The 17,948-nt window shown below is 41.6% G+C and overlaps 1 protein-coding gene across 2 annotated transcripts; it reads left to right on the forward strand.

Annotated features, from left to right (window-relative positions):
- The first annotated feature begins 1,687 nt into the window (after positions 1-1,687).
- NADSYN1 (NAD synthetase 1) lies at positions 1,688-16,849 on the forward strand. Of its 2 annotated transcripts, none has more exons than XM_048307981.1 (21): positions 1,688-1,809; positions 1,953-2,013; positions 2,478-2,594; positions 3,428-3,481; positions 3,842-3,931; positions 4,788-4,839; positions 5,556-5,644; positions 6,490-6,607; positions 7,678-7,809; positions 8,272-8,346; positions 8,513-8,637; positions 8,854-8,902; positions 9,464-9,566; positions 10,221-10,389; positions 10,761-10,896; positions 11,651-11,757; positions 12,524-12,655; positions 12,809-12,878; positions 13,469-13,597; positions 14,070-14,246; positions 14,579-16,366. In XM_048307981.1, exons 1-21 carry the CDS (start codon positions 1,725-1,727, stop codon positions 14,606-14,608), a joined length of 2,100 nt encoding a protein of 699 aa, XP_048163938.1. In that variant the 5' UTR covers positions 1,688-1,724; the 3' UTR covers positions 14,609-16,366. The 2 variants fall into 2 exon arrangements, with proteins under 2 accessions (XP_048163938.1, XP_048163937.1); XM_048307980.1 differs by lacking the exon at positions 14,579-16,366 and adding an exon at positions 16,373-16,849 and having other exon boundaries at positions 1,689-1,809.
- The last annotated feature ends 1,099 nt before the right edge of the window (positions 16,850-17,948 follow it).

Raw genomic sequence — 17,948 nt, forward strand, 5'->3', positions numbered from 1 at the left:
CCCCAGGGCCCCTCAGCGGCACCGGCCCCTCCGGGCCCCGCCCCCGCCCCGCGGCCCCGGCCAATCCCCGCCGAGCTCCGCCCGTCCCGCGGCTCCCCATTGGTGGCGCGCGCTCATCCCATGGGCCGAGGAGCGCGAGCGACGCAGGCTCCGCCCCCTGTCCCGCTGCGCGCGCGGAGCGCTCGGCCGTGCCCTGGGGAGCGGCGGCCGCGGGGCCCGCGCGGAGCGGCCGTTCCTCCGTGGCTGCGCCGCCAGCACGGCCGGCAACGGGGGCGCGCAGAAGGCGCTTCGGCCACCGGGCAGGAGGGAGCACTGCAGAAACCCAAACGTTCTGGAAGAGCGGGAATTGGTGTCCAAGGACACAGTTTACACCTGCACTTGGCTCGCAACATCCCCCTGCAGCGCTACAGGCTGGTTACTTTAGGCGGCCACAGAGCCCTTAAAGGGAACTGGGCCGCTTTGACTTGTTAGCAAAGCGGCCACAGAGTCCCTAAATCAGACTGGGCTGCCTGGAGTTGTTACTAAACTCCCCACATTGCACTGACCGTTCTGTGCAATTTCCAATGGCCCCGCAGAAAAAGACCTGGGGGTGGTGGCCAAGAGCTGCTGAACACGAGCCCAGGTGTGCCTAGGTGGCCAAGAAGGACATTGGCATCCTGGCCTGGGTCAGCAACAGTGCGGCCAGCAGGACCAGGGCAGTGACTGTCCCCCTGTTTTGGGCATCGCTGAGGCCCCACCTCGAATCGTGGGCTCAGTTTTGGGCACCTTAATCCAAGAGATTGAGAAGCAGGAGTGTGTCCAGAGAAGGGAATGGATCTGGGGCAGGTTCTGGAGCACAAGGAGAGCAGAGGGGGGGACCTCAGCCTGGAGAAAAGGAGGTTCAAGGGGGGGATCTTCTTACACTCTACAACTCCCTGAAAGGAGGCTGTAGCCTGTAGGCTCTTCTCCCAAGAGACAAGCGACAGGACAGGAGGAAATGGCCTCAAGTTATGCCAAGGCTGGTTTAGATCGCATATTAAAAAGTTTCTTCGTGGAAAGTGTTGCCAGGCATTGGAACAGACTGCCCAGGGCAGTGGTGGTGTCACCATTGCTGGAGGTAAAAGCCGTGTACAGTGTAGATGTGGCGCTTGGGGACATGCTTTAGTGGTGGGCTTGGCAGTGCTGTGTTAGTGGTTGGACTCAGTGATCTTAAAGGTCTTTTCCTACCTAAATGATTCTGATTCTAGTACAGAAAGAAGTTAGAATTCTGTGTGTAAGGCGGCTCACGGCAGCCAAGTATGTGATGAGGGACATAGGAGATTGGACTTTGAAGTCACCCTCTCTGGGGTCAGCACCCTGAGAGCTGCCGGGATGATGCTGAAATGTGAACACGCAGAACATTGGCACCCTGTTCCAGTTACTTTCAGCACTCACGCTCTGAACTCGGTTTGAGGGACACCTCTTAAAAAGGGCTAAGAAACGGGCTAAGGCTTGACTCCCGTTATTCAGGGCTCTGGGGAGAAAAAACTGCGAAAACCGCGTACGGGTGTGCAGCAGCACACGCCGGCGGAGGAGTCACACCGGGGGTGGATACCGGGTCTGGATGGAGTCCATTCTTGAAGCACTGATTGTGCAAGTGCTGCTGCCGGGGCCGGAGGAGGGACCGGGAGCAGCGGCCGGGGGAGGGACCGGCAGCCCCGGCCTGGCTCCGCCCCGGAAGCAGCGGGGAAGGCGGCGGGGCCGCCATGGGCCGGGCAGTGACCGTGGCCACCTGCGCCCTCAACCAGTGGGCTCTGGACTTTGAGGGCAACCTGGAGAGGATTTTCAGAAGTGAGTGCCGAGATGGCTGGTTGCCCCCGGCCGTCAGGAAGCCTCTCCCGCTCCCTCCTTCCCTCCTTCCTTCCCTCCCTCCCACGGGCGCAGCAGCGCAGCCCGTGCCTGTTTCACACACTGCGTACCCAACACTCTTCCAGGTATCGACATCGCCAAGAGAAAAGGAGCCCGGTACCGGCTTGGTCCAGAGCTCGAAATCTGGTAAGGGCGCTTTGCTGGCCCTGGATTTGGTGCGATTCCACTTAATTGTGGAAGAACAGTCAGGAAGAGCATCAGCCCCGTGGTGCTGCAGTGCATGCGGCTGTCGGTGCAAAGAAAGCACTGTAGTTATGAGCACAGGATTGGGTCTCTTGTCTTGGAAACCTGACTGGTAGCGATAATTTTTGACCTATTTCAGTGAGTTTTCCTTCAGGGAAACTGTAGTGCTTTGATTTCTGCCTGGGCCCAGGCTGCTGTCCTTTAAAGGAATATATCACCCCCATGGGGCGATAAAAAACGCTGCAGAGTTTTAAATGCTGTAAGTAGGGATGATGTTGACAGCACTGCTTCTTCATTTTCTATATAAATTACCCGTGTGGGTGAAATGTTCCCTGTCTGGAGTAGTTTTGGTTCTTTGGCTCTGATGCTGGTCTGGCTGAATTTTGATTTCTTGTTTTTATATGCAGTGGTTACGGCTGCTCAGATCACTATTATGAGTCAGACACACTGTTGCATTCGTTTCAAGTTCTGGAAAAGCTCTTGGAGTCTCCAGCTACTCAAGATATTATCTGTGATGTGGGAATGTAAGTTTTTTTTTTCTTGTGTACCTATGATAAAGGGGTAAGTCCTTAGGGAATGCTGCTTGTGCCATGCTCTGGATAGCAAGGGCTCTGCACCAAACTTTCAAACATACCTTAGGAACTGCACTACTTTTCCCCTTTTAATTGCCATGACCAGGACTGCAACATGCAGAACACTTTCTGAAAGATAATCCTTTCAAAGACTGCTGGTGGCTGAGCCCTTCAAGAGAGAAATAGAATAATTACAGTTATATTTTGGAAACATTAATGGCTGGGCCCTATTGCCACAGGTCAGACTTTGTGTGAGGTGTAACTCAAGGGGCTTTATAAATTGACTGTCTTGGAGGAATGTGGGGGCTTCTTTGACTGACAGACATCTTAAAGCAACATAAGTGTATGCGAAAATCACTGAAGCCACTGTAAGTCTCGTGCTGACAGGGAAGGGTGGTAAATTATGTCTGTAAAATTATCGTGTCAGTATTGATATAAATGTGCAAAACTAGTTTGGTTTTGAACTGGGTTGGCAGTATCACAGGAGGTCGTGTTTGATTAAATAACCTGGCCCAGCCATGGGGAATCTTCTGGTCTGCTCATGTTCCTAAGGCTCAGGTAGTGGTTGATACATCTGAGACTGACAGCACAGTCACTAACTCTGATTTTTTCAAACAACTACTTTAAGTAAAAAATTAGAAGCTAAAACTTGATGTATTGTTTTGCTTGATTCCCTCTAGTGAGGTCTTACAAATAGTTTTTATGCAGTAAAGTAGATTCTGTAGCTTTTTATAATTTCATTTAGTGAGTGTAGTCACTGCTAATTTTGCTTCTTATTTTCACAGGCCTGTTCTGCACAGGAATGTTCGTTACAATTGTCGAGTGATCTTTTTAAATAAGTAAGTAGTTCTTGATGTGTTTTGTAAAGTAACACATTATCTTTTCAGACACCAGTTTGGCCTTCAAGCAAGATTCTTCAGTGCTACATTAGAGTGATGGATTTATCTTCCTATTTGCTAAATTTTGAGAAAGACAACTAAGGTTTTTCATTATCTGTTTTTTCTTTTCTGAATTTGTAGAAACTAAATTCCCACTGCTTTCTGAAAGAATTCAGAAAAGCCCCTTGAGTCTGCAAACAGAAACTTTAAAAATGTTACATTATAAAAGAAAAAAAGGAGTTAATCAGTGCTCGTATATAGCCTTGTTTGGCTGTACATCATGTCTTGACTCAGCTTTTCTCTTTTGTTTTGTGATTTAAGGAAGATTCTTCTGATCAGACCAAAAATATCACTGGCAAATGGAGGAAACTACAGGGAACTTAGATGGTTCACCCCATGGAGTAAAGCAAGGTATGCTGTCAACTGTTAAAATTGTGTTAAAAAACACAGCTTGCTGTTTGCAGCCACAGCAGCAGGGTTGAAATATCTACAGCAAATCATCATTGGCTGCTACAGGGAGACCAGCAGAGTCAGCCAAGCTACATGGTTGCAGCTTGGTTAGGAAGCTTATTGAGCAGTCAAACTCTGAGTTGCTGAGCTGGAAGAAAAAGTGGGGCTGCTTTATCCTACAACCAGTGTAAAGTGTCATTTTCCTGGTGTCTGCTTTCTAAGAACACCCAGCTCAGGACTGCACAAGGCTGTGTTTGTCTGCTGGATTGCTGCAGCCCAGTACTGAACTGGCAAACATTGAAATGGATGAGCTCTGTCAGAGCTTTAACAACTGCAGAGAGTAAAAGTTACCTACCTTATGATGCTGCAGAATACGCCTGGCACTCATCTCTGATGCTGTGCACTTGTCCTGCAGTCAGGGAATGCCTCCAAATTGATGGTCTCAGTAATGCACTTCTGGTCCATCCTCTGAGCCCCAGTCAGTTCTGAGTTGCTCATGTAGCAACCCTGCAAAGAGAGAAATTTCCCTCTGGCATTTGACTTGCATGGTGTGTTCTTTGTTAGGTCTGGTTTCTAGCCAGGAGGGAGCATTGCTTACCATGCCTTTCTGAAGCATAGATGTTGCTATCTTAAAATGTTGGCATTTCTGATAAATTCCACAGAAAATATGACAGTATTTTTTTTATTTTTTAAACACACACAGCCCTGTACAACTTCAATACGGTTTCTTTAACCAGCATTAGAAGGTGAGATGAGAACCAGTTTTTATGCTGTGCTTTATGTAATGATATATTCACAATTTGTAAACTTGTTTTAGGCACGTGGAGGAATATTTTCTACCCAGGATAATTCAGGAAGTGACGGGACAGGTAAGTTGTTTTTTTTAACTTTAGCATCTTCCAGATCCAGCAATTAAACACTGTAGTTCCCAAAATTCTGCTGACAGTCATGTTGTAGATTCATATGTTTCAGAGTTGGTTCTAAGTTATATTAAATGAGAGCATAGTTAACCTTATTTGTGTTAGTATGTGGCAGCAAAGCAAGTAAATTTTAAATCTCAGTTGTTTGTACATACAGAACCTTGACTGCCATATTTTGCACAATTTTGGTACTGAGTTTATCTGTGCTTGAGACTAGAATTGGGTATGTGTTTTTAGGTTAAAAAAAATTAAAAAATCATTTAAACCTTCAGGAAGGTTTAAATTCAGAAAAATTCAGAAGGATCTAAAATTTATGTTAGTTCCTGCTAAAGCATGAGTGTGATTCCTAGCAATGGACAGTTTCTGTTTTGTAGATTGTTTAATTCCTGTCCTTAAGCAAAGCACTGGATCTGAATACTACTGAAATTAAACCACAAAATTTCAATCAGTCCAGAAATTTGCATTTCAGAGCTTTTTTTTTTTTTTTTTTACACAGACTTGGTATAAAATGAAAGAAGGTATAATGTGATTGATACTGTGTCACTCACTAATTTCACATAAATGAGCATTCGATTTTTATATTTTCTTAGGATTTGTAGTTGAGTTTTTGAATTGAATAGCTTGTTATACTGCATGTGTGTAAGAATGTTCTTGTTTTTCCTCAGGAAACTGTTCCTTTTGGGGATGCAGTGCTAGCAACCAAAGATACCTGCCTAGGGGCAGAAATATGTGAAGAACTTTGGGCACCAAACAGGTAAAGGAGAAGAGAGAATAAAAAGTAAACTAAAACATACCCTTGAGCTGCCTGAAATAAACGTTTGAGAAGATCTGCTTATTATTCTTCTATGTAATTTATCTTTCAGAAATTGCCAGTAAAATAAAATGTAATTAGGAGCAATGAATACATCATGGGAAAGACCTCACTAGGCTGGGTGCAGGATGGCAAAGAAATGTAGGTGGTTAAACGAAACCAATTCAAAACAGAGGCTAGGGGAGAAATACCAAAAAGAAGCAGAATGAAAAGAGTGATCTAAGGAAACAAATGACAGGAAACTACAGTGCTCACATTCCTGATATTTTTCCAAGTCTCCCAGTTACATTGATTTCCTTGTAACTGCAGAAGGTGTGGTGTGTCAAAGATGTGATTTTTTTTTTTTTTTTTGCATTTCTTTCTTATGACATTGGAAAAAGAAAAAAAGCAGTAAAAATCTTCTCCTTGTGGTTTTGTTTTTGGATTTCCTAAGAGAAAAGGAAAATGGGACAGCTGACCTTGCAGTGTATATCCATGTTGCCCTTTCAGACCAAGATTTTTTAATTCTCTCTTTCTTTGAGACCTGGCCTTATACAGAGTAGAAGGCATTTCATTTAGAACAGAATGAGCAAAAGCCCTCCTGACCTCTGCAGCCACTGCTGGTCTTTGACAGAAGAGTTGTGCAATGCAAGAAAACAGATATTTTTGAAAGCCCTATCCTTGTTTGAGCTAAGGCATGCAGAAAACTGACAATGCCATAGATGTTTCTGTTTGTCAGTGATTTTTAATAATATTTGCAGTTTTCACAGCACAGTAGTGATTTATTTTTGTGCCTTTTGCTTTGACAGCCCTCACATTGAGATGGGACTTGACGGCGTGGAAATTTTCACCAACTCTTCCGGGAGTCACCACGTGCTGCGGAAGGCTCATGCCCGGGTGGACCTGGTGAATTCTGCCACAGCAAAGGTGTGCACTTTTCTACTTTGAAAGTTCTGTTTGTTTTAAAAATGAGAAGACATTAAGTAGTTGGACTGTAATCCTATCTAACAGTGATGGGGACAAAAATAAAGCAACGAGTGTACATTACACTGTGAAAAAGCTGCTTTGTCATTGTAATTTAACATGCTTTGCTTATATTTAACAGTATCTGCTCTCTCCTCTGATATCCGAACACAGCTTCTGTCATCACCTTCCTGCTTTTCCCAACCTCAGTTTGAACTCAGAATTTCAATTTAGAAGTGCAGCTCTCTGTTTGGGTTGAGGGAATTGATGCCATGACGATTTTTTTGCCTTTTCTTTTACATACCTTTTTTATACCCTTTTTATATAGCTTTTATGTATCCTCAGTGCTTTTAGCATGCACATTTGTAATTCCTTAAGCTTGATAACTTAGCATAGTCCTAATATTCTGTTAAGCCAGGAGACCAAACATCCTGGAGGCCTCACAGTTGGGGCCAGAAAGTCCTATGCTATCCTGAGAAACCAAGGTCCTCTCTAGAACACATCCTGCAAACTAAGATAGGCCCATCCAAGGGGGAATTCCTCAGGATGGGGGGATATCACGCTATTCATTTAAGCTTCTCATTGGGGAATCTTTGTTAGATATGCTAATTTGCAAGGTCTATACATTGTATACACGATGTGTGCATTTTGGGGGCTGCATTTTGGGTGCATTCCGGGAGGTGCATTTCGGGCGCATTTTCGGTGTGCATTTCGACACATTCCACCTGGACGGAGTTGTGCACCTAAGGATCCTTAATTAAATACTGAAGTAAAAACCCCTTTTCCCTTAAACTGTGTTTGGTTCTTAATTTTAAGACCAGGGAAAGGCAACAGAATGACTCTTGCTACTAATAGAGACTCCTGTCAAGAGAGAATCCCAGCCATAAATCATTTATGATGTACAGGGAGAGGAAGTTTGTAAGAAGAGCAGGAACAGAGAAGTAACATTTTGATTTTTAACATCCTGTCAGGTGCTATATTCTGAACTGCTTTTTTTTTTTTTTTCTTTCTCTGTATGTTTGTTTCCCCGGCAGAATGGTGGGATATATATTTTAGCAAACCAGAAAGGCTGTGATGGTGATCGTCTGTATTACGATGGCTGTGCCATGATTTCCATGAATGGAGAAACAGTTGCACAAGGATCCCAGTTTTCACTCGATGATGTGGTAATGTATTCACCCTATAGCTGCTAGTACATTTATGCTCAACACTTCCCAGACATTCCAGACTTTAGGTCCATGTCTCTAGACTAAAAAGGGTGTATTTTAATTATGCTATTCAGCTAGATCCAAGTGTTTTTCTAGTCAAATTACCTACAGTAGCTCTCCTGCTTTTGTGAGGACAATCACCGTGAGGAGGAGAGACCCTGTTAATTTACATTCCCTTATCTAAAGGAAGAAAGGGCAAAGACTGCAATGTTCTAATTATGACCCAGTTTTGTAGACACAAGGTTTCACTTTGATTTCAGAAAAAAGTAGATTTGTCATCTAGGTTTCCTCACAATATATGCCAGATCCATCTCTTTCCCCAGTAAAGTTTCTTGCCTTTTCCTTTGCCACAGCTGTTGCTGAATCTTTTGCCAAGCATCGTTTGTGTAGAGTGATCTAATGTTGAAAGCCTTTTCATAGGAGGTGCTGGTTGCCACTCTGGACCTGGAAGATGTTCGAAGTTACAGAGCAGAGATTTCATCTCGTAACTTGGCGGTAAGAACTCCTGGTGTTTGTAAGGTGTGCCAAGTCTGAATAGTTACTGAATGTAAAAAGTATTTGCGTTGTCTTGATTTTCACAGTATCTTAGAGATGTGGTGTTTTATAGGTATATGCTACATTAAAATTGGTGTCTTCTGAATTCTTCTGTGCTGTTGCTTAGGCAAGTAAAGTGAATCCTTATCCCAGGGTAAAAGTGAATTTTGCTCTGTCGTGTCCTGACGATGTAGCTGTTCCTACTTGTGTGCCAATCCAGTGGAGACATCACAGTCCTGAGGAGGAGATCAGGTAATCAAACACTCAATCTGCTGCTTGAAAATTATTTTGATTTAAAAAAAAAAAAAACCAACCAAAATTTAAACAAACCAAAGAAAGAGATAAACATAAGATGTTGTTTAGATTTAAATAAAGGAAGTCTCTCATTGGAAGACCACAGTAAATATGTTGACTTGCTTAGGTGTTATTCCCTAACCTTCTTAGAACAATCATGTTCTGTAATTTCAGCCTTGGACCTGCATGTTGGCTCTGGGACTATTTAAGGCGTAGCAAACAGGTAAGAACAACTAGGTTTGTTTTTCCCTTGGCATACACAGCTTCTTTTGTGCCACAGGGACAATCCAAATTGTCATCCTGTGCTACTGAACCCAAACTGATGTTAGTCCAAGGTGAAAAATTTGAGTTTTTAAAGCAGCTCATTCAGACTTAAAAATCGTGTTCCAAGTCTGACTTCAGTATGCTCTGTGCACCCTTCCTTTAGGAATTGTGCTTTCTTGAGTGTGCCAGGGTGGTGTGAAGTAGTAATTCAGTGTAATAGTAAAGTATATATGAAAAATGTAATCCTTTTTATTAGCTTTTCTGTCTTACTAGAGGGTGAAGACAACTGGAATTTTTTCTAGCCAAAGGGCTTTACACTGACTACTTGTTTGATTACCCAATTAATGAGAGTTTAAGAGGATTTGCTCTGGGTGGTTTGTTCTGTTTTTCCCCAGTAGAATATAAACAGACTTGAACAATGCACCTGTCACTCTTCTACAGGAGTGTGTTCCTGAGTAGTACAATACATATTTTTTTCTAATTTTGCTATGTGGAACCTCTTCCTTGCTCTGTTTTCAAGGCAGGATTTCTCCTACCTCTGAGTGGTGGAATTGACAGCTCTGCTACAGCTTGCATCGTGTATTCCATGTGTCACCAGGTTTGCCTGGCAGTCAAGAATGGCAGTAAGTAGATCTGTGTGTCTGGCCAGCCATACCCACTAATGGTTGTGGACAAGCTAATATTAGCTGGGTGCGGTAGCTGCAAGAGCTTATTAATGGCAGACCTTTTTCCTGTTGTTCTAATGGAGTTCTTTGTATCTCTTCAGAAATTCCAGCAAAAATGCATGTCCGGATTCTCTGAATTGGCTTAATAGTTTTTGTTTTGGGTTTAAGAATTGGATGTGGAACTTAGACTAGTTTCTGTCTAGAGTATTGTTCAGATGTTGGCTGATGTAGTTTTCAGTTTATTCTGAAAATTTTCCCCTTCTATTAAAACCAGCACTACATGGTTAGGGATGGTTGAAGTTCTTAAACTGGTTTTAAGCAGACTTTATGCTTTTAGCTAAGTCTTTATACATACTGGATTATGTTTTCTGTGAAAATTCTTCAGTAGATCAAATGCATTTAATATTTCTGTGCTCAAAATCAGGAGCAAAATCAGTAATTCTTTTATTTGATAGATGAAATTTTTTTTTGGGAGGTAGATATAGTCATCTTATTTGTCAGGGGCACTGTAAAGCTTAATTGGAATACAAGGGATGCACAAGATATTTGCATATCCTTGGTAGGAGGAGCACCATAATTTCCACTCCTGTGTTTCTTTTGCTCTGTCCTCAGATGCAGATGTGCTGGCTGATGCACGCAGGATTGTGAATGATGAGACCTACATCCCTCAGGATCCTCGGGAATTGTGCAAGCGTGTCTTCACCACGTGCTACATGGCTAGTGAGAACTCCTCCCAGGATACCTGCAACAGGGCTAAACTGCTGGCTGAGCAAATAGGCAGGTACAAGCTGCGAAGTGCTGGGAAAAAAAATCATGTTCTGGCAAGGACTTGCATCTAAAATGTTCAACCTTGAAAATGGGAAAAAATAAGAGAGCAATAGGAGGTGGGTTAAGTAGGAATGTTACAGATATTATTACTTAAGTGTTAAAGTCGGGCAAACTTAGAAGCATTTGGCAAAGGACATGGAATTTTGGAAACAGACTCTGAAAAGCATTATTCTTTCCTAAGTTTCTTCGTACCAGATCTTAGTGGTAGATTTTAGTGGCCTTAAAACCTCATTTGATGGGTGGATTTTTTTGGTTTTTTTTTAAATGGTATTTTATATAGTCAGATTGTGTTAGTTGAGTCACTTGTGCTTGAATTCTTCTCAGCTACCACATTAACCTGAACATTGATGCAGCTGTGAAAGCTGTTGTGGGGATCTTCAGTGTGGTGACAGGTCGAACTCCCCGTTTTTCTGTCTATGGAGGGAGCAGCAGAGAGAGCCTGGCACTCCAGAATGTGCAGGTGTGTGCCCTGTAGGCTGAATCAGGTCAGACTCCTTTGGTTCTGTGGGTTTTGGTTTGGTTTTTTTGTTTTTCCAACCTAACCAGCAACTCTGCTTTAGTTCTGAGTGTTGGTTATCCTGTTTGATAGTTTTTGTTAATTTGAGGACTTCGTCTTTATCCCTCTGTTACTGGAGAAATCCAGCTGTTTGGTCTGTAAGCAAATACTGAATCCTTTATCAGCATTTTGGCAACAGGAGAGGCTTTAGTCACAGAGGAGCGTGGGTATTTCCTTAATATCACCCACAATTGTGGCTGGAGCTGGAGGCTGGGTCCCAGGTTGGTTTTGTATTACTGCCATCCTCAGAAAAAGCTGAGTTTTAGAATGGGGACAAAAGCAAAGTGAACTTTTTACAAATGTTGTGTATTAGACCAGAGGGATTTATTTACTCCATAAAAAAGTACGGTTTGTCTGCATACTTCATCCCTCATGGTTCCTTTTTAGTGCTTGTAGGAGATAGAAAATGGCAACTACTCCCCAGCTTGCAGGTCAGACCAGGAGAAACTTCCTCAGTCTGTGGCAGTAGCAGATACTGAACCCGGATTTCCTGTGCGTGTTCAGCATTTTCTCCACAAGACCATCCTTCTTGAAGTTACACTTACCCTGCCCACAGTTTGTTCTTCATGAGTTTGTTTAGACAATTGATAATAAAAGTGACTGGGGAGAAATCGCTCTGCTATGTAAATTTTGCTTTCCTTTTCATTTTGCTTTGCAGGCTAGAATAAGAATGGTCATCGCCTACCTCTTTGCTCAGCTGACACTGTGGGCTCGTGGAATGCCAGGGGGACTGCTGGTGCTGGGATCAGCCAATGTGGATGAAAGGTTGGGGAAAATTATGAATCCAAACCCAGGTGGAACAGGACACTGTCATTTCCTTGCAACTCTACCAAATCCCAGTGTAGATTATTACTCAGAAGCGGTAACAACCTAAGAATAGACCAGTAACAGTGAAATTAGTGAAAACAGTTGAATCAGCCTGAATGGGAAATTGTGTGTTTTTCAGAGGTTTAGCCAAAGTATTGCTATAGCTCTGCCATAAAATGCTGTTTTCAGTAGAGCTTACTTGTGCATTCACTAGGCTAACTTCCCAATTTGTTGTATTTTCAATTACTGTATTAGGAATTAAGATGTGAACTTTGAGCTGAAAAACAGACTTTAAAATCTGGAGTACTGTTATTAGAGCTGAGTATTTGAAGGTTAGAGCAATCCCTGTAAGACTGTGGGAGTGGTAACCTCTAAAGCTGTGAGACTACTGTGTGCTGGTTCTGTGGGTGTTTTGAGATTTATTGTTTTAATTGGTCAGCACAGTATTTTAGTTGTTTTGCACATACTGGCTCATCATGGACAGTTTCGCAGTGCTTTATGATTGTTTAAAGTATCATCTTCTGGAAATTTCATGGCTTTAGGATAGCCTTGTTGCAATTAAATATGTTTGCCCTTTAGGTATAAATATGTTATACCAATCTGCAGTCTGTTTCTCCCTTTCTTTATGCTACATATAAATTCTCTATAATGTCAAGGATTATATATTATGCTGCAGTTACATTATTATTTACTGTTGCTGGATAAAATTTCCTATCTTGCTCAGTCTCCGTGGTTACTTGACCAAGTACGACTGCTCCAGTGCTGATATCAACCCCATCGGTGGCATCAGCAAGACTGATTTGAAGAACTTCATTCAGTATTGCATTGAAAACTTCCAGCTCACAGCCCTCAGAAGGTGAGCAGTGATTCAGTGACTGTGTTTGTTAATTCCACTGCAGGAACTGTCTGAGCCAGGTGCTTTGTTTTGGCGATGAAGCACTGTTGTAACAAACCAGCACTCGTAAGACTGCATAGAATCCATGGTTTTCCTTTTCCCTCTCCCTTACAGTATCATGTCAGCTCCACCCACTGCGGAGTTGGAGCCCCTGGTGGATGGACAGGTGGCTCAAACTGATGAGGTAATGGGCAGTGCCTTTAAAATGATCTTGTAAGCCTTACCCCAAAATCTGGGTTTTGTCCAATAACTGTTGTTTACTCTTGTATGTATCCACGCTTATTGACAAGCGTGTTATAAACAGTCTCAAAGCTGCCAACAAGGCATTAGTTTCCCACGCTTGCCCTATCTGTGTTGACAATAGTTTCCAAAACAGCAAATTAACATTTTTGAATTATTTTAGATTTTTGGACACTTAGAAGGACAGGTGTTATAAAATTCAGTTTGTTTTAAGTTTTTTTAATATCAGAAGAAAGTCAGGGCCTTACTGCTATGGACTAAGCCCTCTTCTTCCCACACCCTTCTCTTTGCTGTCCCTTTGGAAAAGAGAGGACTGATAAAATTACCTCTGTAGGCTCCAGTCTACCAATTTGGAGAGATTCCAGTGGGGTTTTTTATTTCTGCTCATAATATTACTATGTCTTTTTGACATTGACAATTTCATTTTGGTGTTTCTTTGATTTAACTGGGTTATTTTAATTGCCCCATAAAAGAATTAAAATTTGCATAGTTAAGATTTTCAGTGACTTTCTCTGTGTGTGTGTGTGTTTTCAGGCGGATATGGGGATGACATATGCAGAGCTCTCAGTCTATGGGAAATTAAGGAAAATTGCAAAGGCTGGACCATACAGTATGTTCTGTAAGCTGATTACTATGTGGAAGGAAATTTGTACTCCAAGAGAGGTAAGATACCAAAGAGGAAAAAAAAATCAAATAGTTTAATGTTTTTGCCAAAATAGAGTATGTTTGGAGAAAGGTCAGGTGCCTTTTAACTGAAAGGAATAGTTTCATTATTTTGTGTTTAGAGATTATTCTACAGCTGCAGCAGAATATGGTGGAAAAGCTGGTCTGCATCTCTTAAATGGAGTTTGTTGTCTTGTGTTGCAAATTGTTAAAACAGTAATTGGGTAGTTTGAAAACAATTACTTCAGAACTATACCTCAAGGGCAAAATTGTTCTCTGAAATACAGATGACCAACTACTCTTGAAGCCTTTGGTTATATGTTTTGAGACAAAAAATGGCTCTTGCTTTGAAAGAATATTTGGACTGTGTAAAGGGAGAAAACAGTCTCAAAAATACTGTTCTCCTCTAAATCTTTTAATTAAAATACTAAGAAACTTCATCTGATTAAAACCTATATTCTTTGTACACCAGGTGGCATCCAAGGTTAAGCATTTCTTCAGGATGTATTCAGTCAACAGGCACAAAATGACCACCCTCACCCCTTCCTACCACGCTGAAAACTACAGTCCAGACGACAACCGATTTGACCTGAGGCCTTTCCTCTACAACACCTCATGGTCCTGGCAGTTCAGGTGTATAGATAAACAGGTAAATGCCCTCTGCTTCTGGGATGGTTTTATACTTAAATTATTCACAGTGGGTCCAGCTTGGTTCCAGTGAATCTCCAGCAAAAGGCAACTAGCATTTAGGGTAGTAGTTACTACAGAAATAACTGTGATTGTTCTTTTCACATAACTGTGAGGCTAAATCCTCTGATTTCAGTGTAGGCTGTTTGGGTTCTTTTTTGTCATCCTGCTATGAAAACAAGAAAAAGAAAAAATAAAGAAATAGATATACTGAGGCCAGAAACTAATAGGTGTACCCAGACTCATGAAGTCCTATGCTAATGGGAAAAACAAGCTTTTGTGTTTTGGTTTCAGTTCAGGACCTGTCTGAAGGGATCTGCTTAATTGCAGAATTAAGACTTGACCTACATCAGCATGGGGAAAGCCACTGTAAGAGGCAGCAATTCACTGTGAGTGCTTCTCCCACCTCCTTCTGCAACAATTCCTTTTTTGAATCTCAAGGTGGTTGACTCACAAATACATGTTTGCTCAAACACAGCAGCAGTAATGGTACCGTGCTCAGTTTGAGCACTGTGAGGTGGGGAGGGGCTCAGGCAATTATTGGAACCATGCTTAACTTTTTGTAGTTTTTAGTCACCCCTTCAAACTTATTTTAATGCCTCTTTTATGGCAGAAGTGCTGGGTGAAGAATTTTAGCACCTTGAAGTTTTTTTCTGCCAGAGATTTTACACCCCGGTTGCTTTTAAGAATATGTTTATACATGTAATAAAATATTAATTCCTTCATCTGAGAAATGCCAGACATGTTGTAATAGTGTTTTACTACCTTGAAACCTGGGATAAAAGCTACCATGTGCAGTACTTTATTGTAAAGTATGAATGGTGGGAGATTTTTTTACATCATATTGGACTTTTTCCCACTGAAGTCCAGGACAAAAGTTCTTTTGGCCTCTGTGGGAGTCAGGCAAAATGTTTTTGTAGGGTCTGGACCAAAATGTAATTATATTATGCTTACAGTAAATTTGATTAAGGTCTTTTAATGATGCAGGGTATTGTTACACTCTTTAACTAGATTAGTATGTAATAGCAGTTGTGCTATGCAAGGGTAGTGGCCATTGCAACTTATTCCTGAAAACTGGGAGACAAGTCTGGGGAAGATTTTATTGTGTAGGCAACAGTAACCTGAACTGATAACTCCTGCAGCTCTTTGCAAGACTGGAAAATAATAACTTGCAATGGTTTGAGTCAAATCTGCCCTATTCAAGAAATGGAATATGGTAAGAGCTGCCTCTGATCGTAGGTGTTCAGCACAATTGTAATTCTGAAGAGAATCACTCTCTTGGACAGTGTCTCACTCATCATTCTGCTCCTGGGACTCAATCTGCACTTAAGATTTTTCTGGCATAGTAACAGGACTGTGGAAATACAGCATAAAATTGACATAAAACCCACCTTTAGTTAGGTAATGCCAGGTTTTCCTGTGGGAGAGTCATGTTACAGCTTGAGCTCATTTGTAAATGGAAACAATTTGGAGTGCTAATGATAGAGAAATCTGTTGGATTTGTAGAAAGTACTTTTCTGCTTTGGATGTCTGTAGTGTAGTCAAGCCAGTTTAGTTATCCACTCACTTTTAGTGCAAAATTCCCTTTGTATTTGCTGCAGAAGGAACAGGGGTAAAAGGAAGTTGAGATCATAGCATTTACTGGGAATTGCCAGATTTGTTCTTGGAGTCTTAATGTCATTCAGCTCTGCCTGGCTGAGGGGGCTTAGAGCAACCCTAGGAACTCCAGCAGCACTGTCTGTAGCTTCTGCCTTGGAGTTGTGTCTGAAGTGAAGGATTTGTGGTTAGAGCATGCACTTCCAGGTGCCAAAACGTTCACTGGGATTTTTATAGCTGGCATAATTTGAAGGAACTGTGATGCAGCTCAAAAGAAAGTTGGCACATCTACCCAAAGGATGAGTTATCTGCAGGCTGTCTTCTGCTCCTTCCAGTGTCACACCACAAGATTAGCTGCATTTGGACAAACCAAAAGATTTATCCACTTCATAAAAACCTGATCTTTGTGTGTCACTTTTACAACCAGTAGCAGATGCTGATGGAAGCATAAGCTTATTTTTGCTATTGAATTTGTTTCCTTTTTACTTGCAGGTATCCAAGCTAGAAGAAAAGGAAGGAATTTCTGTAGTTGAAGACGTGGACTGACTTCCTGTCTTGTTTAACTGTGGTAATTAATTTGCCAAACAGAATGTTCAAAACTGGATTATACTGTGATAATGAGCAGGGATGACCTACTCAACAATTCTTGAGCTGACTATCGTATCAATTTTTTTTTTATTGACTCTCTGTTTTACTCCCAATATACTTAAACTGTAGTTTGGCTAAGGAATAATTTATTAAGGATTTTCTTCAACTTCTTGAGTTAATTGCCTTTCATTTAAAATATTTGGATAAACCCATCATAAATAAATCCAGGGTAGTATTTTGTTTGGTTCTGATAATTTGGATATGACTTTTGAGTAACATTCAACTGAATGTGTAAAATTTTAACAGTTCTGGCATGTGCTGTTGAGGGGGAAATACTCACCTTACTTTGCAATAAACTTGTAATTCTGTCGTGCTAATTGACTCAGTTCTTATTTTACATGTTTTTTATTTACCTAGCACTGGCTTTGTAGACTGGTCCAGTGTTTTGAATGGCCACATAATGTCTAACTCAGCAACGCATTGGAAACATGTCTATCTTGAAGCAGATTGGTAATCTCCATGTTAATGGGATCAAAATTAGGGTTCAGCTTCTTGTTTTGTTTGAATATTGCAGAATGAAGTATAAAACCAGCATCCTCTGAGCTCAATTAGAGTGTTACCCACATTCCACCTAGAGTTTGCAAAAACTTTATTTTTAGCTTCATGACTTCAACTGATCTTTTAAATGTGTTCAATGCTGTGGAGCAATAAAAAAGGATAGGCTTGTTCCTTTGCTTGAGTCCCTTTTCTGCTTTTTCATTTAATGTTTGGCTGTTTCCATTTCTTTTTTAAACCTTGATTTGAAAGGTGCAGTTTTAATAGGGAAGACTAGAAATGCATTTCTGCAGTTCTGGGCAAAAAACATTTTAACTGCAACAACAGGAGATCTTAGGTCCAGTGAGACTTCTGTTAAAATAGTCCTACATTGTGCTAGTGGAAAATGTCTGCTAAAAAGGCCACATTCTCCACATTGGTTTTCCACAACTCAGGAGTGATTCACTTGGAGTTAAAGATGCTGCATTGTTCACTGTGTGTTTGTTATATGGTACTGATTTAAATGCACAGCTAACTTACCTTAATGGGTGCTGCTGGTACAAAGAATGGAAAACCCCAGCTGAAATTTGCCTTCCTTCACAGTTAGTTGGGCGCTTCCACTTCCCATTCCATCCTGAGGGAGTGGATGAATTTTGAGCAGAAGACTTCTTTCTTTCTTCCAGAAGTTACTGGCTACTCTTCCTTGACAATCACAGAAGAGGAAAGAGGAGACATTTGCTTTCATTCAAATAAAAAATAATAGCAAAAAAATACAGTATTTACATGTGTTTCCTGTTAGTGTTGTTACCCTATTTCAGACACTTAGTGAAAGGACACTTGTCTCTCTTAGCAATACCATTTACAGCACGTGTACCAATTACATGTTATTTCTTGCCTGCTAATGCTGACTACAGATTGTACCAGGCCCCCCCTATTCTCCTTTTAC

Source organism: Corvus hawaiiensis, chromosome 6 (assembly GCF_020740725.1).
Source record: "Corvus hawaiiensis isolate bCorHaw1 chromosome 6, bCorHaw1.pri.cur, whole genome shotgun sequence".
In the NCBI taxonomy this organism is placed as follows: Eukaryota; Metazoa; Chordata; class Aves; order Passeriformes; family Corvidae; genus Corvus; species Corvus hawaiiensis.